General features: G+C 54.4%; 8 protein-coding genes across 8 annotated transcripts; 3 read left to right on the top strand and 5 right to left on the bottom strand.

The window, feature by feature from the left end:
- Positions 1-81: 81 nt before the first annotated feature.
- CCOS01_03845 (uncharacterized protein) lies at positions 82-2,156 on the bottom strand (the record flags this gene model as incomplete). The annotated part of the gene is made up of 2 exons (XM_060452028.1): positions 82-2,103; positions 2,154-2,156. 2 exons carry the CDS (start codon positions 2,154-2,156, stop codon positions 82-84), a joined length of 2,025 nt encoding a protein of 674 aa, XP_060318293.1.
- A 292-nt stretch (positions 2,157-2,448) lies between these two features.
- Positions 2,449-3,794, top strand: CCOS01_03844 (uncharacterized protein; the record flags this gene model as incomplete). The annotated part of the gene is made up of 3 exons (XM_060452027.1): positions 2,449-2,455; positions 2,900-3,214; positions 3,280-3,794. 3 exons carry the CDS (start codon positions 2,449-2,451, stop codon positions 3,792-3,794), a joined length of 837 nt encoding a protein of 278 aa, XP_060318292.1.
- A 158-nt stretch (positions 3,795-3,952) lies between these two features.
- Positions 3,953-4,573, bottom strand: CCOS01_03843 (Cnl2/NKP2 family protein; the record flags this gene model as incomplete). Its single annotated transcript, XM_060452026.1, has 2 exons — positions 3,953-4,210; positions 4,277-4,573. 2 exons carry the CDS (start codon positions 4,571-4,573, stop codon positions 3,953-3,955), a joined length of 555 nt encoding a protein of 184 aa, XP_060318291.1.
- Positions 4,574-5,361: 788 nt separating this feature from the next.
- CCOS01_03842 (uncharacterized protein) lies at positions 5,362-8,957 on the top strand (the record flags this gene model as incomplete). Its single annotated transcript, XM_060452025.1, has 6 exons — positions 5,362-5,763; positions 6,349-7,594; positions 7,752-8,149; positions 8,296-8,567; positions 8,620-8,735; positions 8,785-8,957. 6 exons carry the CDS (start codon positions 5,362-5,364, stop codon positions 8,955-8,957), a joined length of 2,607 nt encoding a protein of 868 aa, XP_060318290.1.
- Positions 8,958-9,662: 705 nt separating this feature from the next.
- CCOS01_03841 (ribosomal protein L30) lies at positions 9,663-9,923 on the bottom strand (the record flags this gene model as incomplete). The annotated part of the gene is made up of 1 exon (XM_060452024.1): positions 9,663-9,923. The coding sequence occupies one exon, from the start codon at positions 9,921-9,923 to the stop codon at positions 9,663-9,665; it is 261 nt and encodes an 86-aa protein (XP_060318289.1).
- A 2,241-nt stretch (positions 9,924-12,164) lies between these two features.
- On the bottom strand, positions 12,165-14,216 carry CCOS01_03840 (ATP-citrate synthase subunit 1; the record flags this gene model as incomplete). The annotated part of the gene is made up of 2 exons (XM_060452023.1): positions 12,165-13,697; positions 13,749-14,216. 2 exons carry the CDS (start codon positions 14,214-14,216, stop codon positions 12,165-12,167), a joined length of 2,001 nt encoding a protein of 666 aa, XP_060318288.1.
- A 4,314-nt stretch (positions 14,217-18,530) lies between these two features.
- Positions 18,531-19,472, bottom strand: CCOS01_03839 (uncharacterized protein; the record flags this gene model as incomplete). The annotated part of the gene is made up of 2 exons (XM_060452022.1): positions 18,531-19,307; positions 19,359-19,472. 2 exons carry the CDS (start codon positions 19,470-19,472, stop codon positions 18,531-18,533), a joined length of 891 nt encoding a protein of 296 aa, XP_060318287.1.
- Positions 19,473-20,943: 1,471 nt separating this feature from the next.
- Positions 20,944-22,934, top strand: CCOS01_03838 (uncharacterized protein; the record flags this gene model as incomplete). Its single annotated transcript, XM_060452021.1, has 2 exons — positions 20,944-21,384; positions 21,906-22,934. The coding sequence occupies 2 exons, from the start codon at positions 20,944-20,946 to the stop codon at positions 22,932-22,934; spliced, it is 1,470 nt and encodes a 489-aa protein (XP_060318286.1).
- Between the last annotated feature and the right edge of the window lie 1,757 nt (positions 22,935-24,691).

Here is a 24,691-nt window from a genome sequence, read left to right as displayed (position 1 = left end):
GAACTCCCAATGGCTTTCCCAAACTCCCCCAATATCCATGAGCTACACAACACGGGATTCGCGATATGTTTGACGCGCCCTTCATCCAAACAAGACATTCTCAAAACTCTGCTGATCTAAGTGCTTAAACAGCACATCCTGCAGCGCGGCCCTGCTCTTGACAATCTGCGGCACGACGCCGTCAATCTGCTGCAGGTTGGCCCGCATGCTCTCCATGTGACTGCCGACCTGTCCCGCCAGACCGCGCAGCTCGTCGTCCTCGAGGTCCTTGAACAGCGGCGTGCCGCTCCCGACGCCCTCTTCGGAGACGATGAAGTTGAGATCTTGCTCGTCGTGCTTGACGGCGTTCTCGGCGGCAGCGGAAGCAGTACCGGGCTTCGTGGCCTCCGGCACGAGGACGTGTGTCTTGCGGAGACTATCCTTGAAATTGCGTGCCTCGGAGCGCGCGTTCGCCTCGAGGGTGCGAAGGGTATCGTAGTCCTCCTCCAGAGCCTTCTCCTCGCGCTCCTTTTCGGTCTTGAGGAGGTCGACCGCGTGGAGGAGGGGATCGAGCTGCCTCTCGAGCGCCGCGACGCCCTCGATGACGCGCTCAAAGTTAAGCTCCTCGACGCGTCCGCCATCCGTTTCGAGCAGCTTCCTGCTGCCGTTCTTACCTCCCGTGGGCGGCGCCGAGGCCGGCGGGAAAGGCAGGCCGCGGGAGAGCTTCTTGACGAGGCGGTTCGTGATGAGGTGGAGGGCGGAAGCGGCCTGGTCGCGGCGCTTCTCGCTGCCTGGGATGCGCTGGAGGACGGGGCGCTCGGCGAGGCGGAGGAGGTTGGAGACGATGGAGAGGGAGGGGTTCGTGAGCGGGGACCATTTCTCTTCTATCACGGAGCGGGGGACCTGGCGGACGCGGGCGGCGATGTGGCGGTGTTTGGGGGGCCGTCGGAGCGTCTTTGGGGCTTCGGGTTTGGGGTGCTGTTGTTGCTGTTCTTGTTTCTCTTGTTGGATTTCGTCAGACGTGCGACGACGGCGTTTCTTCGCGGGTGCTGATGCCTCTACTGCATCGTCTTCCGTTGGACGCTTCTTGGATTTGCGCGCTTGCGAGGTTTCGTTCTGCGAGGATGCTGCATCTGAAGTTCGAGGACGGCCAGCCCGGCGACGTTGGGTATCTGGTGACGCCTCTTCCCCCTCCTCGCCCTTCTTCCGGCGCTTCTTGGTCGGCTTCTCGGCTGTCGTCTCTGCTACTGGTACGGGCTGCTTCCCCTTGCGCCTCCGGCCTTCTTTCGGCTCTGACTGTGACACCTCCTGCGCCTCTGGTTCAGCTTGCGCCGAAGGGCGACCGCGTTTCCTTTTTACGGCCGCCGAGTCCTCTTCAGCTGGTGGTTCCTCCACCTCTTCTACTGTAACGTTTGCCTTGCGTCCGCGTTTCTTCTTGGGAGCGGCCTCAGCCTCCCCTTCCTCCTCAGGTGCAGGCTCTTCGACCTCGGAAACCTTTTCCTTGGGCTTTCTTCCCCGTTTTTTGGGCGCAGCGTCCTCCTCGGCTGCTGGTTCCTTGTCTAGAGACGGTCGCCCACGCTTCTTCTTGGGGACCGGTTCTGGAGATACAGCCTCCTCGGGCCCCTCCTCTTCCGTAGGCTTTTCTGGTTGCCGTCCACGCTTCTTCTTGGCCGAATTGCTTGTGCCGGCCTCTTCTTCGTCCTGGGCCTCCTCGTTCGCCTCCTTTCTTGGCTTTCGGCCTGGTTTACCTCGTGAGGCGGCCTTTTCTCGTCGGCTTGTTGACCCGTTTCCGTCTGCTGCTTCCTCGTTGTCCTTCGATTTGCTCTTGTTGGCCTTTTTCGATTTCGGTTTCGCTTGCGCCGGTTCGGGCTCCTCCTCATTCGCTTCTTCTACTTCTGCTTCTATTGCTGCCTCGCGGGGTGGTCTGCCCCTCTTTTTGGTTTTCGGTTCCTCGGCGGGGGATGACACTTCAGTATCCTTTCGTTTGCTTGGGCGACCGCGTCTCCCTGGTGCCGGTGCTTCTTCTGTCTCTACAGCTTCGGGAGAACCTGGCAACGCGTCGGCCGGCTTAGACGCGTTTGAGGGGCGCCCTCGTTTTCGCTTCTGGTCTGCGGCTTTGGGGGGCTACTATTGTGTCAGCTAGAGTCAGAAAGAACCAGAGTTGGAAGGCTTACCATTGTGATGTTTTGCGCTCACAATGTTATGTCGCAAGGGTAGACGTTGCCTCAAGGCGCATGCGAGCTTCCAGTGCCCTTCAGCATGTGAGCTTTCGACGCGTCCAGGTCCCCGCCAAATGGCCTCGGGTCCACAAGCCTCATGTGGCTGATGCACGCGAGACACCCAATCGTGGCTGCTGCAAGTACCCCGGACCGCCGTTCCACCTGGGCGACCCGAAATGACGCTGACCAGCAGCAAGCGCTAGTCCCATTTTGGTTAGGCTGTGTGGAGAAGGACCTCTCTCTCGTTTCTATGGTGTGTGCTCCCGAGCTTCTAGCAGCGGGCGGGTTTCAGTGCTCTTCTGGATCCCCCAGGCGACCAAAGCTCCTTTGTTCCAGCCGGATCACCAACGGGACAAGGTTCAGGAGAAGCCACACGCTCTCCCCGAGTCCCAAAAGGGTCCCTCTCCAAACTGCCTGATTTCGCACCCGTGTCGGTATCCGTACTTGGGCTCCTCTTCCACTTTTTTCCCTCGCATCCAGACTCTGTGTCCTTTTTTTTCGTGTGTCCAAACTTCGCGCCGGAATCAGGTTGCCTGTATACTTTACCCTCGCCAACCCGTACTTATTGTCCCTCCTTGGTCCCTTGTTGTAATTACGCTTCCCCTCACTCATCATCTCTTGGCCGCTTGATCACGACATCCAAGCTACCACCTCCTTTCTCTCTACGCGAAGCGACTTTCCCATCACACACACATACACAGCCATCATCAACATGCGCGTGTCTGCCACCACCCTTCTTGCGCTCCCGCTGCTCGCGACAGCGGCCGAGTCGCCCTTTGAGCAGTACAAGGCGCAGTTCCAGAACTTCCTGAGCTCCTTTGGCGCCTCCGCGCCCAGCGCTGAGAAGGCGGCCGCCCCCGAGGCCGCCGTGCCTGATGCGACCGCTGTCGACAAGAAGATCTCCGTCTTGACCGTCGAGAACTGGAAGGATGTTCTCTACGAGCCCGTCAAGGCTGATGCCACTACCCCTGAGGAGTGGTGGGTTCTGATCACTGGTCGTAACAAGACCTGCTTCGGTACGCTCCGCAAACCGCGCGTCACATTGCTCCATGTACGAAGATATGCTAATTTCTACCTACAGGCCACTGCGATAAGATCGAGACTGCCTTTAACGAGTCTACCATCAAGTTCGCCAAGCTTCCCGAATCCCCTCACCTGGGTCTCCTTAACTGCGATGACCAGCCCGTCCTCTGCAACGCGTGGTCTGCCGGCACCGCCTCCATCTGGTCTATCGGTCTGTTGCCCCCTGGAGCCGACGTCGATGTCTACAGGAAGCGCCTGAACATCACCACCACCACCTCGGACGACATTGTCGACCTATGGAAGGCGCAGTCCAAGGAGGAGTGGATCCTGACGGATAACATTTTCCACCCCTTCAACAGCTGGATCGCCAAGAACAACCTGTCTGTCCCCGTTGGCTACGTCTTCTGGGCCTTTAACCTGGTCCCCAACTGGCTCTTCATGATCCTCGTCTCCTTTGGCAGCCGTACCCTGATGAACCGCCGTATGGGCAACACCTTTGACAACCGCGCCGCTGCCGCTGCTGGCGGTGCTCCTCCCGCTGCTGCCGCCCCTGCTGGTGGTGTTGCGCGGTAAAGGGGACGAGTGGCTTAGGATAGGCAGTTGAAGAGAGGCTGGAGGGCACATTGGCATGGTTTTGAATATCCAGACAAATCCGCGGGCCGTTGCAATGATGCAACTGAGATCCTTGGTCATTTGGATTAGATAGGGCCAAATTAGTAATCTTTAGTTGATCAACTTTTCCCGTCGCATGCATCTTGGACACTCTTGAGACCTTGAATGACGTCCTCTCCGAGCTTGGGGTTGGCGAGGCGTCCGTAGCGGAGATCGCTCATGCTGCCGACTGTCTGTTTGACCGACTCCATGAGTTTTGCTTCCTGAGCCTCTAGCTCCTGAATCTCTGCTTCGAGATCCGCTATCGCCGTATCCATCTCTGGGACGATGGAGTTAATTGTGTGTTTGGGATCTTGCGCCCCAGCCGCGCCAAACAGCTTTAACCTTCGTATTAGAGACTCTGGTCTACAATGATAATATGCAGCACAATCACAAGAACGTACCGCTCTCTGAATCTCAAGCTCCTGATCGGCATCCTCGGTTTTCGCACGTTTCTGGGCACGCGCAATCTCGCGCTTGATGATCCTCCCGTTCTTCTCCTCGTTCTCAATGTTTTCCGTGACCGCATCAACGAGCGCCCTCCTTTGGTGTTGCAGATCACGGTACAAGGAGCGGATTTGCGGGTTTGCGCGATGCGGTTTAGGGAAAAGCTCGGTGAATTCCTCGAGCGTGATGGCTGAGGGCAGCTGCGCCGGGACAGTCAGGTAGTTGTGCAGGATGGCGGCTTCGGTGGGCGCCATAATGGGTTGCGCTTGTGAGATGAGCTGCTTGGAAGACAATGAGTCCAGCGAGTGGCCGTTATAGTCGCAACAGCCCTCGACGATAAGAGCTCTGACAGAAGGTATCCGTAGTCTCTAACAAAAAGCAGGAGAGGGTAGGCTTAGATGGAAAGTCAGATATGTGAGCCTGTGAGGTAAGGTCATTGGGTAGGTAGAGAGTAAGGTAAGTAGGCATGGCAGGCGGGATGGGTGGCGCTTGGCTTGGGGCAGGCATGGAAGACGCGGTAGTTCTTGCGGGACGCGTTAATGAGCCGCAGCGCGTTTCACTCCGTAGGAAGAATCGACACACCTTGCCATCTTCACCTCATCCATCGCGGTTGCACCTCACGAAGACGGCTCTACCCACGACGAAAGCAACACTGGGCAAGTTGCTGTTAAGCAAGCATACGGATTGCAGTAAGATTTAGTCTCATATCCTTTCATACTCGCTGTCAATCTTGCCTAGAAACTAATCAGTCCTCCAGCTTAATACCGTGTTAGCGACTCGATCAACACTGTCATCCGGATTGAGTGAGGTGTCACGACTGCTCACGATTCATACTGTGCCAGTAGCCTCGAACTTGCGCCAACTGGTTCTGAAAGTGACTGTGTCTCGATCTTCAGCGCACTGTCCGAGAATTTAACCTCATTGCCCCTTTGGCGCATCAACCCTTCAACGACATCCAGGTTATCGCCAGAACCCTGCTGTCGATATTCTTTGCTGGAGCCTACTGAGTAGATACGCCAACCTACAGCCGCCTTATCCAATCATGGCGCCCGCACGCCAACCGCCCCAGCCCTTCTCCAAGGATGAGAAGGTTCTCTGTTTCCACGGTGAGATGCTATATGAGGCCAAGATTCTCGACATCCAGCCTGCCGAGAGTGGCGAAGGCTTCCAGTATCGCATTCACTACAAGGGCTGGAAGAACACTTGGGACGACTGGGTCTCTATCGATCGCATCCGCAAGTTCACAGAGGAGAATAAGGAGCTTGCCAGCCAGCTGCACGCCCAGATGAAGGACCTACGCCAGAAAAGCAGTGCCAAACCCCCCAAGAAGGGCAACCTTCGTGTCAATGGGACCGACTCAGCTCGCGGTAGTGAGGAGCGAACTGCAGGTGTCGCTGCCACTGGCCGTGGCCCTCGCCGGGCGAGAGATTTTGACCTCGAGCAGGTGAGTGCCAAAACCGAGTTTCTTTGTGTCTTGCTTTCTGTTCTGCGTTTGTTTCAATTTTTGGTTTCTCTCGATGTGCCATTATACTGGTCTCCAAGTAGAAGCTCACTGTGAAGTGAGCTTGAAACAAAGTCCGAAAGACGGGAAGGAGGAAAGAAACGATAGGGGGGTGAATGCCCTCATCAATGTGGGGCCATCAGCAAAGCTGGTCACCGAATACTTCTCGACCTCTTCACTGCCGGGCGGCTGGTATTCATTTAATCGAAGGAAGGAGCGTTGTGTGAATCAGCGTCCATCGAGGCACTTGCCGAAAAGGAATTTCCACCTTCCTGCCCCGACAAGTCTTCGCTGGTCAAACCTTTCTTCAACACCACGCCTTCCACCGATTCCACACATTCCTCCCACATCCCACTCTTCTCTTTCCAAATCGCCGGTTCGATTTCCTATCCTCTCCCAGAAAACTCTCCTTTCTCCCATTGATCGCATTCATACCCATCACAACGTCTCGTGTCTTGCCTTGAAAATTTCAGGATACATCATCACAAACTTCATCAACAATCATCACTACCCTACTCAAGCTACAAGATGAGCTCCCCGGCTTGGGATAGCTTTGCTCGGGTGTACGACTGGGTTCTGTCGCAGCAGGCTGCGCAGTACTCTGGCGCTCAGCCCAACTACGCCTCTCCACCCCAACGCGGATTCATGTCTCGGTTAGACTACGCCCGTCAACTTGCCCATTACCGTCACAACAACCCTGTTGGTCGGGCAGAGGATGCAGACGAACACGAATATCGACAAGATGTTGAAGCATCTCAAGGCGAATACGTCGAGATCAAGACCGATTTTACCAGTGACTTCGACTATGGCAATTACGAGACACCGGCTCCAGCCTCAGACGACTATCTGTATGGCGACGCCGACGTGATCAATCATCGCCCAAATCAGCACGATCAGCAACGCAAAAGACGTCAACCGGAGCCAGACTACGATGAGGAAGACGCGGCGTTTGAGCAGCATCACAAAAGGCGTCGAATGTATTCGGACGAGGACGAGGATGGGAATGTTGACTCTGATCTGCCCCGATACTACTTCAGGGAGGAGTATGACGAGTATGACGAAGAGGAGGCGGAGATGAACCAGAACCGATTGAAATATGAGGAGGAAGACGACGAAGTCAATGAAGAGGAGATGGGCGTGAACCGATTCGACTTTGAGGAAGATGAAGGTTTGAGGGACTACGACGACACTCTGAGCGAGAGGCAGTATCGGAACAACCTTTTCCGACAGCGACTCGAATCTGGCGAAGAAGATGACACTTTCCTACCCAACAGACGTCGGAAGTACATGTATAGTGAAGATGACTTCGATGGCTACGACGAGACATCTGTTCGCCCACGCAAGAAGGTTCGCTGGGCTTCACCCGTGTACGAGGAAACTGAAGACGAGTTCTACCAAGCCGACAACGAAGATGAGGGAGACGAAGATCAGACAGTCGGGCGAGCCTCAGATTCCGATGGCGACGTGGAACCTGCCGACATCGTCGACCTGATCAGTATTTCTAGCGACGAGACCGTTGGCAGCGACGACGACGACGATAGGACCAGCATAACCAGCGACTCCAGTATAGAATTCCTTGGGGAGCGTCCCGCGAATGCCAACATCGAGAACCAGCATGATCTACGAAGCTTTCAAGATGGCGAGTCGGAAGATGCCAAGGATGTCGTCGAAGAGCTTTTGCAGAGGCCCTGCGGCACAAGCAAGAGAAGGCGCGAGAACAGTGTGGAGGTACTCCTCGAGTTCCGCCATAATGTTCGACGTAGGGCAGTAGGCCGTGGGTGGCCCAACACACCAGCATCAGAAACATCCTACTAGTTCCGCCTGTCTGGCAGGAGCGATCCCAGACTGCTCCTTCCCGCAGCACAATGAAGAGTTTCTGATCTTCTACCGAATTCCCGCCCTTTCTTTCTCGAACCATCCCCAAACACCAGCTTCTCATAGAACCACTGCATTCCACTCGTCAAACGCTACACTGGCTCTTTACACACTCATCTCGTTCATTATGGCTTTTGCGTCTCGCAAATCTCGGCCAGCCGAACCATTGCGTCGGCGACCTCAGCATGATCAAGTGGTGGCCTGGAAGGAACCGCGCTTGCTGAGGGCTGATAACCTGACCCTCTCGCCTGCTCCCCGCGCCAGACCCTATGTCACTAAAGATGGCAAGCCCAACTATGACAATCGCTACGATACGAGCGTCACGACTCTCAAGCGAGAACAGCCTGCCCGGGCGAAGTCGTCATCTGCTCGCTCTTCGGAAACGAGCGAGGAAGAACTTCCGACTGTGAGTTTACACAAACGCAATGCTTGCCCCAGTGGGAAGCTTCCGCATGTGCGGATTGAGGAGGACTACCATCGAGAGAAACCATTATCAATCCGACAGCCCAGCCGCCTGGAGGCTTTTTCTTTCTTTTCTTTTTTTCGTTTTCTGTTGCGCCATGCCTACTAGTCGACACAAATACTAATATCACATACCAGGAGGATGGATTTCATGCACGCCCGTCCATTAAGCTTCCCATCCCTGATCACATCAAGGCGATGCTTGTTGACGACTGGGAGAACATCACCAAGAACAATCAGCTGGTCCCGCTTCCTCACCCTCACCCCGTTGACGACATTTTGAGCGACTACCTCAACTACGAGCGCCCGAACAGGGAAGATGGTTCTGCAAACATGGACATTCTTGAAGAAGTCGTTGCAGGACTTCGCGAGTACTTTGAGAAGTCTTTGAGCCGTATCTTACTGTACCGGTAAGTTTTCTGCTTGGACTTGGTATCTCGAACTCTACTGATCTCTCCATAGCTTTGAGCGACCCCAGTACCATGAGATTCGCAAGGTGTGGGAGAAGGCTGGCGAGGAAGACAAGCACAAGTCTGTCTGCGATACCTATGGACCTGAACACTTGTGCCGCCTGATGGGTAAGTCCATTCGAGACGCCTAGTCTGGCTCAGTACTGATTCAAGACAGTGTCTCTTCCCGAGCTCGTCGCTCAGACAAACATGGACCAGCAATCTGTGGCGCGTCTGCGTGAGGAACTCTCCAAGCTCACCGTCTGGCTCGGCAAGAACGCAAAGAACTACTTTGTCAGCGAATATGAGACCCCTTCTCAAGAGTATATCGACAAGGCTCGGAGCTTCTAGGCGGCCAGACCTCATCTTGCATCCTGAGTCAAATGGTCAGCCGACTAAACGGTAGACAGTTTGACGTTTCATCTTGAATTTTTCTTTGCATTATTGGAATCCCAGCACCTGGTCATGCAGGCTTGGTGAGGGATTTAGTTGGAGGTGTGGAAAACGGACATCCAGCATCTTTGTATCGCCTGCTAGTATCAGGCATACTCAACCGGTATGAGAGTTGAGACAGATAGTAATCATTGTTTTCCATTCGCAAAAGCATCCTTTCTTGACCCTTGTGTCTTGTGAGGCAAGTATACGAATATGATCGCTGGTCCATCTGACTCGTCTCTATGCAGTCTTCAGTAATCATGCAGGTAGTTGTCAACGCGACAAGTGAATCATGTGCCAATCAAGGAGACGAGCCCGAATCACCAGTGGTCTTGAGTGAACTTTTGTTTGATTCCAAGTAACTTGATGCAGACATCCTCGTCTACGTGCGTTTGTTGTACAGTCCGCCATAATTTTGTACACTTTTCTCCGTGGTGATGATACACGATTTTGGCCTCTGCCGCGCCCGAGCTGTTGCTTTCCAGCCCAATCATGCTCGAGGAACCTATCTCCTCTGACAACCCCGAACACCTGTCCTCTCTTCGCCTCCCGTCTTCTATGTGTGGAAAATCCTTCTGAACCTCAACCCGTCTCTTACTTCACCCCCTTCCTATAGTCCCTTTACCGCGCAACAGCCTTCTCGACGTAGAAACCCGGGTCTGGCCTGCGCAGGTCGCGCATCTCGTGCTGGCTCATGGCGCGGTCGACCTCCTGGACCTTGACGAGCTCCTTGACCTTGATAATCATACCGGCGAACTGGGGGCTGACGGGGTGGAAGACGGTCTGGGAGCGGCGGCGGAGGCCGAGGGCCTCGAGGACGCCGCGGGTGCTCTTGGGGAGGCCGATGGCGGAGCGGTGGAGGGTGATGCGGAAGAAGGCCATGTTGGGCGGGTGGTTTTGGCGGCGGTGTATTGTTTGAGATTAGGACAAGACGCGGTAGGTATGGATTTGGCTTCGTCGTCGAGGGAAGAGTGCTTGCGACGTGGGTTGTCGTGTGCTCCTTGCTCGTTCGATTAGGGATGGGTGATCACTTGTTTCTGTCGAGGTATTGATGTTAGCGCCTGTTTATGCAGTTCTTGAACAATCTGCTGGAGGAGGGGACGTATCGTACAATTGAGCCTCTGCTAAAGCAGTCTTTCCGTCGCAATGTGGTGGGATTTCAGGGAAGCGACCCGATACTCGATAGCTTTCCCAGCGATGCGATCGAAAGATCCAAAAATCACTAAAGCTGGCGTTGGGAATTTCGATGGTCCGTGCGTCAGTCACGGGCGGAAGTTGCCAGGGCGTGGTCTACTTGAGGACGAGGTCCCGTGGTCTCCACTTATTTTGTCTTGTCTCTACCCCTTAGGAGGAGTTAAAATCGCAGTGAAGACTGGCTCGCTCAGGCGACAGATGCCTGCAGTTGCCTTGCAGGGGGTTCACACTACGTTGAATGGACTATGCGGACCAGAACTTCCCAAGTTATTTTGCCCAAGTTACCCACCTACACTATGCTCGCAACCATTGGGCCTAGGCAGCATGGTCGGGAACTCTGATGGTCTGGCGGTTAATTCAGCCTAGCCTCGCCTTGCGATTCATCCCCTTAGAGAGAGTTGAAATCGCAGTGAAGGGAACTTATTAGAATACAGCACACCTTTACCCTTGCACTTGCCACTATTGGCCAATTCGTAAGACCAATGGGTGCGGAATACGGATACGTGGATGGCATCAAGACGGCCCAGCCGGGCATCGGGTCTGGCGGTATTGGTTCACTACAAGTGGTCGAAGACGGATAATTGTAGAACCATGTACAAGCCGTAAACCTTGCGTTCAAGCTATGCGTCCACGGGGCGAAACCTGAGGGAAAAGTTCTTTTGCAACAATATTCTCGATATCAGGTCCAGACTCCACGTGGGCTCCGTGGTGTCTGGCGAGACCAGGTGCCTGCCTATCTAAGTAGTTATCTTTGAGCTCGTGATTGAATGCAGAAGCAAGTTCGGCGTGCTACTGTTGGAAGAATTGCAATAACTAGACCGCGCTAGTGAGTGTAACTATCATGATCAATGACTCCTCGGCATGCGACGGCGTTCTCAAGTATCAACTCAAATACCGGAAACCCCCCCCCCCCCCCCCCCACAATGTTCTTTTTTGAAGAAGAATTATCCTTGATGAGATTTGCACACTCGGGGGACGGTTAATGTAGTTCACAAACAACCCTTTCTAATAAATAAAACAACCTTTTCTATCTGACAACGCACGCTAACTACCTTACTCTCAGAGTCTTTCTGAGAAACATTGTACCTACCTCACGAGTAACTAAGCCTATTATCAAGGGGACAGACAGTACAGCGAGACTCGATGCGGCCTTGAAATACAACCCCCCACAACAACGTGATAGAAAAGCCACCAAATCCCTTCAACTCTTGGAATTTGCAAAGGAACCCTCCCCCTTTCTCTCTCTCGCAATGGACTAGCCGAATACACAACTCCCGAGAGCACATTTAATCGCTTTGGATCTAAAGAGCCTACCGACTGCGATGACACATGACCAGGTATTCAAGTACTTTCTAGCTCCCGCCGTCTACTCGGCAAATCGTTTGTTCAAATCAGAATACCGATGGATGAACGCCATGTCAGCAATTTGGAACAATGATTGCCGACAAAAGCTGCCGCTTTCCTTGAGTCTTGAGACATGCACGAGCAGCCCAAAAGTCGACACCATTCCGGGCCGGGTCACCAGTGCGGTCCGGACGACCCGACCAGTTCGACAGGCTCAATTTAAGCTTATCCCAGGGCTCCATCCGAACTGGTGTCGAACCGCCATCCAATCCCTGAAGAGATTGACGCTGCCGCCAGCGGGGCACAAGCGCGACCCTAATGTCTCGGAAGTACCCGACGTCGCGGTTGGCAAGGCAGGTAGGTCGTCACTGTTCATGGCACGTCGAAAGCAATGCTTCAAAAGGTAATCGGGCAAAACCATTAGTATATCCCGGGGGACTGCGCAGCACTACACGTATATAGCTTGTCGTACAAGACGCCATTTAGCACACCATCATCCCTCGCATGACGTTAAAATCATAGACTCCATTTCTATAGCCACATCCCGTGGCAAACCGTAACCTTCCGCCGCTAACCGTTAAACCCTTACATCTGCACCTCCACTCTGCCCTCGGCGCCTGGTGCGCCGCCGCCGCCGAGCTGAGGAAGGATGTAGGTAATGTCGTCCCACGGGTGACGGTACAGACCAGTGCGGAGTCTCTTCTGGTCGAGGTAGTGGGCAATAAGACCGATGGAACGGCCGAGAACGAACAGACCGTTGAGGACACCCATCTTGAGGTAGTCCTCGGCCTCTTCGGAGGAGAAGGCACCGCAGTTGCGCATCAGGTCAACGAAGCAGACAGCAATGCAGCCATCGACGTTGAGAATGAGGTTGTCCTTCTTGGAGGTGGTGACGGTCTCGACAGCCAGGGCGTAGTCGAGAAGCTTGTGGGTGGGGAACTTGGCCTTGACGTACTCCTTGACAAGCTCGACACGGAGATCGGGGTTGTTGCGGGACTTGACACGGTGACCGATACCGGGGATGAGCTTGTTCGCCTTGCGCATGTTGTCGACGAACTCACGGGGGCTCAGGCCCTTGTCGAAGGCCTTGGTGAACTCCTCGGCGGCACCGTCAAGGGCACCACCGAAGCGGGAACCGATGGTCAGGAGACCAGCGACAAGGGAGGAGATAAGGTCCTTGCCGGCACGGGTGGTGATGATGGTGTTCATGGCACCGGACACAGCAGGGCCGTGGTCGGCAGTAAGCATGAGAACCATCTCGAGGAACTTGGAGGCGTAGGGGGGAAGGCGGCGGCGGAACCACAGAAGGGACATGACACCACCGATGCCAATCTCTTCCTTGAAAACGTCGGAAATGGGCATGCCTGCGTACAGGAGCTCCTGTCCACGGTCATCGGAAATGGTGGAGATGAAGGCAGCGGGCTTACGGATGAGACCGAGCTCCTGGGCCCAGGAGTAGTCGATGGGGATCTTGGGAACGACGGGCTCAGGCTGGGGCTTGATGGTGCCGTTCTTGACGAGGGAGTCGTAAAGAGCCTTGAGGACCTGGGGCATCTCCTCGAAGGTCTCGGGGACGTAGAAGCCAGCCTCCTTCATCTTCTCGTTCTTGGTCTTGGCCGTCTCCAGGGTGGAGTTGGCGAAGGCACCGGCGTGACCGAACTGAACCTCAGTCTTGAACATGCTGGCGCAGGTACCAATGGCCCAGGCAACGATGGGCTTGGTAATGACACCATCCTCAACGGCCTTGATGACCTTGTACTCCTCAACACCACCAACCTCACCGAGCAGGACGAGAATCTTGCAGTCGGGGTCGGCCTGGTATCTGAGCAAGTGGTCGATGAAGGTGGTTCCGGGGTATCTGTCACCACCGATGGCCACACCCTCGTAGACACCGTCGGTGTTGTTGGCGATAATGTTGTTGAGCTCGTTGGACATACCACCAGACTTGGAGACGTAACCAACGGAACCCTTGCGGTACAGCTTGGAGGCGACAATGTTGTCCATCATGCCACCAGTGTTACCGATCTTGAAGCAGCCAGGCTTGATACCACCAACAGTGGCGGGGCCAATGATGGTGATGCCCTTCTGCTGAGCCTTGTGGGCGATCTCACGAGCGCGCTTGCATTTTTGTTAGCGGGGTATGAATCCAGAGGGAAGAGACCGACTTACGCGCTCGGGGACACCCTCAGCAATGATGGCAATGGTCTTGATCTGGGGGAACTCCATCAACTCCATGGTGGAGGTGTAGACACTTCGGGAGGAGGCGAAGTTGACGACAACGTCAACGTCGGGGTGCTTGGCAATGGCCTTGGGGACCTCCTGGTAGACGGGCAGGAGAGTCTCGCTGGTTCCCCAGTACATCTTGGAGACGAACTGACCACCGAAAGTGTAGATGATACCGGCGACGGAGGGGGTCTTGCGCTTGCAGATGAAGTCGAAGTCGAGCATACCCTGGACGGCGCGGGGCTGCAGACCGTAGACGAAGCATCTGGTCTTGTCGTTGAACAGAGCGTGTTCGGGGAGAGGGCTCAAAGGACGGCTGGGAGCCGAGAAGCGTGTGATGTTGTCGTTGGCAGACAGGCCGCTGGCTGCCTTGGCGCCATTGGCACCGTTAGCGGGGGTGGTGGCCGAAGGCATTGTGAAGAAAGTCGAGCTTCGTCGGGGAGGATGAGAGTCTCAACAAGGGAAGAAGAAAAAAGATTCTGGCGAGGGGTAACAAGGTCAGCAAGCTTGTTCGAAACAGACAATGGGCGCCAGAAACAAGTCTATGGATGTCTGCCCGCGAGAGAGATGAAGGAGAAAGATGTCCAAAGTAAGGATTGGAAAGGTTGAAGGTGGAGGAGGAGGAGGAGGATGAGTAGTAAGAGGAAGTTTGGTGGAAAACAAACGAGTCGGAATTATGGTGGGGAGAAGGTGAGATTTCAGGAGGGACTCGGAGAGACGACAGTTCGCTCAGGGAAGCTGAAATCGTTGGATCTGCGAGGCTACATGCCCATCGGCAGCTGGGGACACCACCAGACATTAAGTGGACCTTTGTAGCTGGCGTAGCCCCAGCTCCTTGGTGGGAGAGACTTTTTTTTTTTGGTCCTGGTCGTGTCTGATGCGATGTGCGGCGGCGAGCGGGTGTGGAAGTGACATGAGGTGTGTGTGAAGCGTTCGGAGGTGGGAAAGAGGCGTCGGAGGGGCAGGATTGACATGACCGGGGTGGGTAGGATTCGGGGAGCGGTAACTGACCTAGGCGGTGATGCTGTTGTCTGTCTACCCTGGTATGGGTGTAGGTATTGATGGGATCAAGCAGCGGCGCACAACGGCAAAGTCCAGCTTCTTTTTTTGTCGAGCTGACGGAGGAGAGATCCTTTGGTGAGAAAAGGGATTGGCGTGGGGGTAAGAGAGAGAGAGAGAAAAGGAAGCTTCTCAAGAGCAGCAAGAGGGTGAGAAGAAGGAGGGAAGGAGAGGAAAGCGAGAGAGAGAGAGTCGAGTGAGAGTGAGCGAGGGTCGGAGGAGAAGAAGGAGGACGGAGGTCGGGTATCGTAAGTAGTTGAGGAGCACGGAGACGGGCCACCAGCAGGGTGTGAGTTTTTGGTGAGGTGGAATTAGTATTTTTGCAAGTATTGTTTTCCATGGACCATGGTTCTCTCTGTCCTTTCTCTGCTTTTTGCTAGTGTACGTCGGATTCTCTCCAGCGGAAATCGGCAAGGGAGTGGGAGGAACGAACGAACGGTGTGCTGTGCGTATGTAGTGCGTGGTGCGTGGTGCGTGGTGCGGACAAAGTACATACATGGCGGTGCGCGGGTGCGCCTTGCGTTTGTGTGAGGTGATGGTGAGCAGGGATTGTTTTGGCGGGCTTGCGTCCCAAGTATCCGAGGGAGCAACGCAACGAGCAACAAGAGAGGAAGGGACAGGTCCGCGTTCGAGTCAAAGTCAACTTTTGGAAAGAGGTACCTCCGATACTTGGCACTTGCCCAAGCATACACGACCACGTAAAGTACCTTCCATTACCCAACTAAAGGTAGGGTAAGGTAAGCTATCCGTATCTGTCTGTACACGTCCTTATCGAGACAAGACCAGATTAGCTACCTTGGCTCTAGATTAGAAAGAAAAAAAGGCCAATCCCAATCCCAATTATGGCTGGTCACCAACAATGCCAAACAATGCTTTGCAGCCGCAGGAACAGAACGGGCGGGCAGAACGTGGTGAACCAGAAGCAACGGATGGGTTGACTCTGTGGTTGTGGACTTCCATTGTAGTGAAGGGGTACGGGTGAGCTAAGGTACCTTGCGGAGGGGTCCTCGACATCGGCCAGTAAAGTACCTAGGCAAGGTACGGGCGATCAGTATGGCCGGCACTGCGTCGGTTCAGGTACTTCGCACAGGGCCCGGTAGATTTTCTTGGGACGGCTTGACGGCGCAGTGACACACAACTCTGCCAAAGTCGGGCCATTGGGACTCTGAGAGAGAAGCCTGAGACTTTTTTGTCTCTTGGGTTTGAGGGGTGCGTAGTGCGTGGTGGTGCGTGGAATGGAGGGGTGATGGGGAATGGGAATTGAGAAAATGGAGACTTCCGTCATGCGACGGCCGAAAGAGTTGGGGAAGTTCCCGACCAATACCGCCAAATGATTGGCCCGTGGATTGTTGAAGTGTTGAATTGGCCAGCGGGCAGGGAAGGGAAAAGGCGAAAAAAGGGAGATGCGATGGGGCCGCCCAAAGGCACATAGCTCACGCACCAACCAGGCAAACGGGCAAGGACCCTTGGCCCCCGCTTGTTTCTGGCGGACCCCACACAACCTCACCTCACTGGGTACCTTACCTTACGGACTACGTACCGCAAGGTCCCAGAAAAAAGGTCCCGGTAGGAAATCTGAGCTAAGGTACTTGCACCCCATGGACAGGGTGAAGAAAAGACTTGCACAGGGAAGCAAGGCCGTACCTGGGGGGCGCTAGACTGCTAGTGGCCAAGCACCTTGCCAAAATTGGAGCTCACCTCACCTAAATGCTCATGCTCATACTCTCTCTCTCTCTGTGCCCCAAAGGAAGCTGCCCTGTCCCACAACTGCCTGGCACTTACTGCCCTGGGCTGGACCTGAGCTTGAGCCCAGACGGACGCTGCAACTGCGGATAGACCAGGTACCGGTACCAGCTCCATCCGCGGACGGGCTGGTCTGCGTACCTGCACAAGCCCTGACTCTCACAGTCTTTTTCGGCGCCTTCCCTTCTCTTCTTCCTACGTAGTATGTCGGTGCAACTCGCACCTCTCAGAAACATCAGGCAGAAACAGATGGAACAGACAGAGCAAGCGCACAACGATAAGATCCAGATCCCATCATCCGACAGACGGACACTTGACCTCAAAGGGAACTCGTCCAGTGAGACGGGCGGTGTCCGCCCGCCGGTCACCGCAATGTCAGTGTCAATATCGAATGGCGGTTGTGTCTCTATCTGCTCTCAATTGGATGTTCCAAGTTCCGGGAGCTCCCCCCGCCCCGACCAGTCCAAGTTGAGACCAAGTCGGCTCGGCTGGCACTGGCGCTTGACCGCCAACAATACCTCTCTTGTCGGGAGGCGCCCATAGCTCTCTCTCGCTCTCTCTTATCGTACCTTGACGCACCAGGGCATTCGGGAATGCAGCAGCCTGCACTTTGGTTTGACCGCACCTTGAGTCTCGCCCAATGGCCTCGGACTGGATTGTCAGGGAGGATCAACATTCGCCAACTTGGCCGCCGGGATGGCTTCTGGGATTGTAATCAATCTGAACACGACTGGTTTACACGCACACGCCTATCCAGACACCGTTGATACTAGGTATACAACCACACAACCAACATCAGGGCTTACACCGTCAGGTAGAGGCACTGGAAGGCTCGCCTGTCTGAGTGGGGGCGAGGCGGTCACTAAAACAGCCTCGCCTCCTTGCCCGTATTCCTTCCCATCGCTGCATGCGAACGGAGGGTGGTTGCTGTCAGCCAAGGGAATCGAGGTATTATTTCGAAGCCTGTGTGGGATTTTGTGTGCGTGAGAATGAGAAACGGGGAAGAGACGATGTTGTGCATCCATCCAGATCCAGGTATGTACGGGTACAAGGCCACTTGGGATGATGCACTACATTACTCTATCCGACCAAAGAGGGAAGAGAAGCAGCAGCAAGATACCCGCTTGAGAGAAAATTCAGATGCAAAAAATCAAGGACATTGCAGATGCCAGACGGAACAAGGCGGCGATAGTCGTAAATGCGAAGCGCCGCGAAGAAACCACGGCCGAAACTGACCGGCGACGGCGACGGAGATGGAAAAAAAAAATGGAAAAGCACTCAAAAGACTCGCGCGCCTAGGACAAGCAGAGAAGGACAGAGGAAAAAGACCCAAACGGGCATTTCAGCACCCATGCTCGCATTCCCCGAAACCCGGCATGCCGCATCCACCTCCGCCGGTTTTCGGTCCTCCCCATCGTCACTCCGCCGACCACCGGGCATTGCGCGCCTTCATCTTGGAGATACCCGAGTGTGTGTACTGCGTACGGATGCGCGAGTAATAGCCGCTGTTCTGGCTTCTTCCCACGCACACTCGTACGGGAACACGAACGGCCATGGCTAATGGCTCCTTGTCGTAGCTTGGAGATCTGGTTTTCGAAAATGACAGGGCCAGGTAGGTCATGCTGAGCGAGCCTAAGCATTGCTAGGTGCAGGTGGGCAACAGGAGCGAAGAACGAGTAGGGGTCGATGTGCCGTCTGACCAGGCAGTCCAACGTCTCACTCGAGGTTGATTTGATGACTGTGCTTGGTCGTCGTCCCAGGTGCCAATCCCAGCGCCATGGCTAATTACGGCGCCAATGCCCGGTTCCTGGACCAATTTGTGTCTCCGTACTTTGACTGACACCGAGTTTGGGGGGATCTGACCTGACATCCGGGCTACCGTCCGTTGTCCCACGCACGAGATGAGAAACGTCCGAAATCACATAGTCATCCCGCGGCGCTCGAGTGCGCCCGAATCGGTAGTACTGGAAACGCGACTCTCAGTCTCCCGCTGGCTGCTGGTGGATAAACAACGGCTTTTTTCTGTTTTCTTTCTTTCCTTCTCTTGGTTCGTTTTGGGCAAGGGGCCTGATCCTGATCTCGATCGGATACGGGGGACAGACAGAAACAGAAACAAACCACCCCCAATTTCGCAAGGTAAGGTAAGGTACGGATAGGCAACCCCAACCCACGAGAATGGAGAATCGTCTGGAAGCATTGGAAGACCACAGCCGGTGTAAGCGACGAAGCGACGAGGATGATGCGCCGTACCGCTTCGCACCGCACCGGCAACGTTCCCCAAGCTCCATCCAGCAGCCAGCAGTCTGTCTTCCGCCCTTTCCCGTTCGGCTGTGGTGCACCTGCACTATGTTGATGGACCATGTTGGAATCTGTGAAGGTGAGGTTGATGAGCACAACAATGCAGCACCCAGGTGTATGTAAAAATGGCGGTCCCTGCGATTTTCGGCGGACATTCTGGCGCTGGGGTTGCATCGATCCATCATCCGGGAAAGGGCGGGAGAGGTGGTGGTCCAACACTTCCATGCTGTGGACGGAGTACTGCCACGACTGTGTGGTGCGTGTAGCTGTATGTAAAAATGCCGCCCTTGCGCCGCCTGGGAGGCAAACTCGATAATTGTTGCCGTCCATTTCGTTAGGTTTCTCTTTGCCCATTTCCCGTCCTCTCCTAGAGATTCTCACTCGGTCTTCCTTGGTCTTCAGAGCCTGCAATATTGTCAGTGAGTGAGCACCTCAGAGTGACTTTCCAAAAGGTACGAGACGAGATCCACTTAAACCTCTCAACAACCACTGCCTGCCTGTCTCTTTTTTTTCATCCACCTTTCCCAAATTCCCCCTCCCCAGACTTTTTTTTTCTTCGTTAGGTTCCATCTTGGTCGAATTCCCCTGCCCTGCCAGCATTTTCCTTCTCAACCCCTCCATCCCTTTATTGCATACCTTGTTGCAGTCCAACCTGCAAGATTGTCGCCAATTTCGAGGTGCGTCCAACAAGAAGAAGGAGAGGGAAAGGTATAGGGCAGATAGGGCAGGTACAGATACAGGTACTTGCCTGTGCTGTCCGTTGCCCCTTCCCTCCCGGTTCAGTACCTTAGCACTTGCACTTTCCCACCCGTTTTTCCCTCGCAGTCGTTCTTGCTTTTTGCGGATATGTCGAGTGTGCCCCTGTAGGGTGTCGTGTGTTCTGCCACCGCCATCGAGGGGTAGCGTGCATGGACAGCTGGGCTGGAGCTCCCCGAATTCCCACCCCCCTCTCAAAAATACACCCGGTCCCCAAAAATACTTTCCCCTCCCCCCAGTTCTTTTTTTCCCACTCCCGGAGCTTGCGAGAGATTCTCACAGGTGTCTGGTTCCAATGCACCTCACTGCACCGCACAACCACAACACGCACCACCCCAAAACTTTTTGGCGTGGTCCCTTAGCTCCCTCAAGGTGCAAAGGTGAAAATCCACCGATTTTCAAAGCCACCAAAACGATCCCGGTCGGTACCTGGGCGCGCTTCGTTGCCCCAAGATGTACCTCCCGTCCCTCTCCCGTCACTTTCTCACCCCTCCCCCTCCCACCACCCACCACACCACCGTCACACACACACACACACACAAACGCACACCCACCCCCTCCTCCTTCGTCCGCTCTTCCTGCTCTTCCTCTCCCCGAAGTCCCAGCAACAAATAATCCCTGGGAGCTTCGACAGAATCCAAAATTTTGAAAGGCTGACGATCTTCTCCCTCTCTCTCCACGCACCAGCACAGCTTCTCTCCTTCCACTCCATTCCTCCCACTCCCCAATCCATACTTCTCCTTCAACCTCGCCGCTTCTTTCTTCCCTCACACACCGCTCTGCTTGACTCGACTCGACTTCGATTCGACCTCCGATTCCTGACATTCACTTGATTTCAGGTCTTCACCACAACTTCGTCCCCAGACTTCGACTTCGTCGCCTGGTAGCACTTGCTCTCTCTCTCTCGGTATGTTCTCACTGCAGCCAAACACTCTTCCAAAGCTCAATCTTGTCGCCTCGTCTTTCCTCCATCCCAGCCGAGTCTCCGGTTGGATCGTGATAGCCCCTCTTCCAGAGCTCGGCGCGAACATCTGGAGCCTTCCGCTTGCTTGCCGTGGTGACATTTGCCGCCCACGAAGCTCCTTACCAGAAGCTCAGCCAGCTGAAAGAAAGTCTGCTGCTGGCTGACGGGCAGCGGAACTCCAAACTCCACCTCCGAGCCACACAAATATACTTCGTTTTCCAAAGGCAATCGCTGACCAGTCCGCTCCCAATTCAGGCAAAATAAAGCAGGGAAAAGAACTCTCAAGAAAACTCACCTCTTTCTCACCTCACAACCGCCAGAATGTCCGCCAAGTCCATCCTCGAGGCCGACGGCAAGGCTATCCTCAACTACCACCTCACCCGCGCTCCCGTCATCAAGGCCTCTCCTCTTCCCGTCCCCACCAAGCACAACCCTCCCCCCAGGTTGTGCTCTCTGCACTTCCCCGAGGATGCCAACGTCGAGGATGTCCTCAACCAGGCCGAGGTCACCTACCCCTGGGTTCTCCAGCCCGGTGTCAAGTTCGTCGCCAAGCCCGATCAATTGATCAAGCGCCGTGGCAAGAGCGGTCTCCTGGCCCTCAACAAGACCTGGCCCGAGGCTCGCGCCTGGATCGCCGAGCGTGCTGGTAAGGAGCAGAAGGTCGAGACCGTCACTGGTGTCCTGCGCCAATTCCTCGTCGAGCCCTTCGTTCCCCACCCTCAAGACACCGAGTACTACATCAACATCATGTCCGTCAGAGATGTAAGTTTTGTCGCAGATTTCCTCCCCTTTTGAGCTGGCGGTTGCTTTGTGGCAGCAGCAGCAGCAGCCGCAGCAGATCATTCGTGGCGAGGCATGGCGTGGCGGGCCGTCTTCTCCAATTCGTTGGCGGGGCCGGAGTGGGCAGTCCATCCATCAATGAGTCGCGCGGGTGTGAAAACACCAACGCATCATCACACTGCAAAAGTGAAACTCATCGACGGTTGAAAGTGAGAATAACTGGAAGAAAACTTTGTTTGGCAACCGTGGAAAGGGAATTTGCATGCTTTATGCCATTTCCTATCCATGGGTCAAATAAGTGGATTCCGGCCGCTGGACTGCCCTTTCCGGTAATTTTTCTCCCGAACCGGACGAACGGATGCCACGAGACGAGGCCTGTGGCCCGTCCACCCCGTCCACCCATGCCTCTTGCAGAAGTTGCCATATGCATACGACGGCCCTTATGCCTCATCTGTCGAAACCCTCACATAAAATCATCGATGCTAATCATGGATTTCCGATAGGGCGACTGGATCCTCTTCACCCACGAGGGTGGTGTTGATGTCGGTGATGTTGACGCCAAGGCTGAGAAGCTCTTGATCCCCGTCGACCTCTCACAATACCCTTCCAACGACGAGATCGCCGCGTCTCTGTTGAAGAAGGTCCCCAAGGGTGTTCACAACGTGCTGGTTGACTTCATCACCCGGTTGTACGCCGTCTACGTCGAGTGCCAGTTCACCTACCTCGAGATCAACCCCCTCGTTGTCATCCCCAACGAGGATGCCACCTCCGCCTCTGTGCACTTCCTCGATCTTGCTGCCAAGCTCGACCAGACCGCCGACTTCGAGTGCGGTGTCAAGTGGGCTATTGCCCGCTCCCCTGCCGCTCTCGGCCTGACCAACGTCGCCGCCGCCAACGGCGAGAAGGTCAACATCGATGCCGGCCCGCCGATGGAGTTCCCCGCTCCCTTCGGTCGTGAGCTGACCAAGGAGGAGGCCTACATTGCCGACCTTGACGCCAAGACCGGTGCCTCCCTCAAGCTTACCGTCCTCAACCCCAACGGACGTATCTGGACTCTGGTCGCTGGTGGTGGTGCTTCCGTCGTCTACGCCGATGCCATTGCCTCTTCCGGTTTCGCCGACGAGCTCGCCAACTACGGTGAGTACTCTGGTGCTCCCACCGAGTCTCAGACCTACCACTACGCCCGCACCGTCCTCGACCTCATGCTCCGCGCTCCCCTGACCGACGAGGGCAAGGTCCTCTTCATTGGTGGTGGTATCGCCAACTTCACCAACGTCGCCAGCACATTCAAGGGTGTCATCCGCGCCCTCCGCGACTACGCCAAGCAGCTCAACGAGCACAAGGTCCAGATCTGGGTCCGTCGTGCCGGCCCCAACTACCAGGAGGGTCTCAAGAACATGAAGGCTGCCACCCAAGAACTTGGCCTGAACGCCAAGATCTTCGGCCCCGAGATGCACGTCTCCGGTATTGTGCCCCTGGCCCTTGTCCCCGGCAGATGGGAGGCCAGCGGCGCTGAGGAGTTCAGAGGTTAAACGGTATAAATGAAATGAAATATGTGTGTTTGGGGGGGTGGACTTGGAGAGCCATAGTTCTGGTATCACGGGTTTAGACGAAAGGAAAGTTTTTGCCTGGTACTTGGAATGGCATCTTGCCCACTTTCTTGTACGCTTGCAAAGTTTACGGTGTTTATGAAGGCTGGTGCAACAAATGCTCTTGACAGGAAGGTCGAGGGCCGGGTCCTTGTATCGTATGTATGGAGGGCATGGTCGACGATCAGATGAGCAAATAATTAGACGCTCTGTAATGTGATCTTGACTAGAGGTTCAATGCTTGTTTCTCGTTTCAATGTTGTTGTGACTCGAAGTGATTAAAGCGATGTTCGTCTAGTGTGTGTGCGTGTGTGTTCAGTCATCAATTTAAGATGACGTTAAAGACTATTGATACTCCTGTGTCAAGCTGGCCGACTGATCATATCCGAAGGGAGAGAGAACCTATCTTTTGTCTCATTTATATAGAGAGATAGAAAGGCAGGTATCCCGTCCTTGGGCTCTCTGAACAAAGTGACGTAGCATGTACGGTCTTTTGCAGATGGAAACGGCATCCCAAGCTCTTTTTATTGCGTTTGTAGAATGCCTGGTGGTTGTGGTTCCTTCCAAGCCCCCAGCTTATTCAGTCCTCTTCATAGACGTATATGTATAGTCCCTTGACGTACTCTAGATGCCACGCGCGCTTCGTCCCTTGCGTTTCCTGTTATGACTCTTGTTAAGAAAAGGCAAGAAGGGTATTTAGCTTTTGCACAATATCGAGAGTTCCCGGCTCTATAACGGACATGATTAGTTCGACCAAGACGACCATGAATTGGCGAACTTTCAGTATGTTCACGGCCGGGGATGACTTGGAGGAACCATTTGAACGCGAAAAGAAGGATTAACATTTTCAAATTTGTCGTCTAGGCGCGAAACCAGTCCGTTGTCGAACGATGATGGGATCTGGATAAGATGATTGCTGATCTTGTTACCTTGGAGAGCCACGGCCTAGCTAAGATAAGGCCTGCCTGTTCTGGATCAAGTTCATGGCTTAAGAGACAAGTGTTTGTAAGTATCTATATCTGTAGAATCTCATCGCTATAAAGCAATCTAGTTCTCTGCCGTTACTTCTTCTAACGTAAAGTCTCAGCCCATCCACTTTGCTTTAAACGTAAATGTATATACTCTTTACATAACCCAACACCACACTCCATCGTTTCACCTTGTATCACTCGCTTTTACACCCCTCCCAGTGAAGCGTGGTTAGTGACAGCGTGTAGGGTCCTTGATAAAGAGGCCGGAACGGGGCGAGGAAGGTGGCAAAAGGCCCTTGTCAATGAGCAGATCTCATTTTTACCCTTGAGCTTCAGACTGTTAAAACAGAGAGGATTAGCAGCGATAATTTTGGGAACAGGCTCAAGGGGCTCCATCATCTTAGAGCTACGGTAGGATATAAAAGCAATACACGTTCTGGTTTGTGATTACATAGTTAGCCTTTGTTCCTCTTACTTGGGGAGATTATTATTATCAATAAGTCACAGTATAGTCAAGCTGAGAGGAGGCTGCTTATTTGATTCTGTTCAAGAGCCAGATTAATCTATAAAGATGAGATACGTTCTGGCTTGCAGGGAGCTTTTGCCACTTTCGCCCGCCGCAAAGTCTGTGAAGGACACCATTCAGTTTCACAAGGCCGAGATGACATTCCTCCACGGCCAAGGTAGTATATAAAGAACAAGACTTTTCCAGTCTGTTGAACGCTTTCG

The sequence above is a fragment of the Colletotrichum costaricense genome (assembly GCF_030867565.1).
Source record: "Colletotrichum costaricense strain IMI 309622 chromosome Unknown Scaffold_3.1, whole genome shotgun sequence".
Classification (NCBI taxonomy): Eukaryota; Fungi; Ascomycota; class Sordariomycetes; order Glomerellales; family Glomerellaceae; genus Colletotrichum; species Colletotrichum costaricense.
This window is presented reverse-complemented; position numbering and strand designations above follow the sequence as displayed.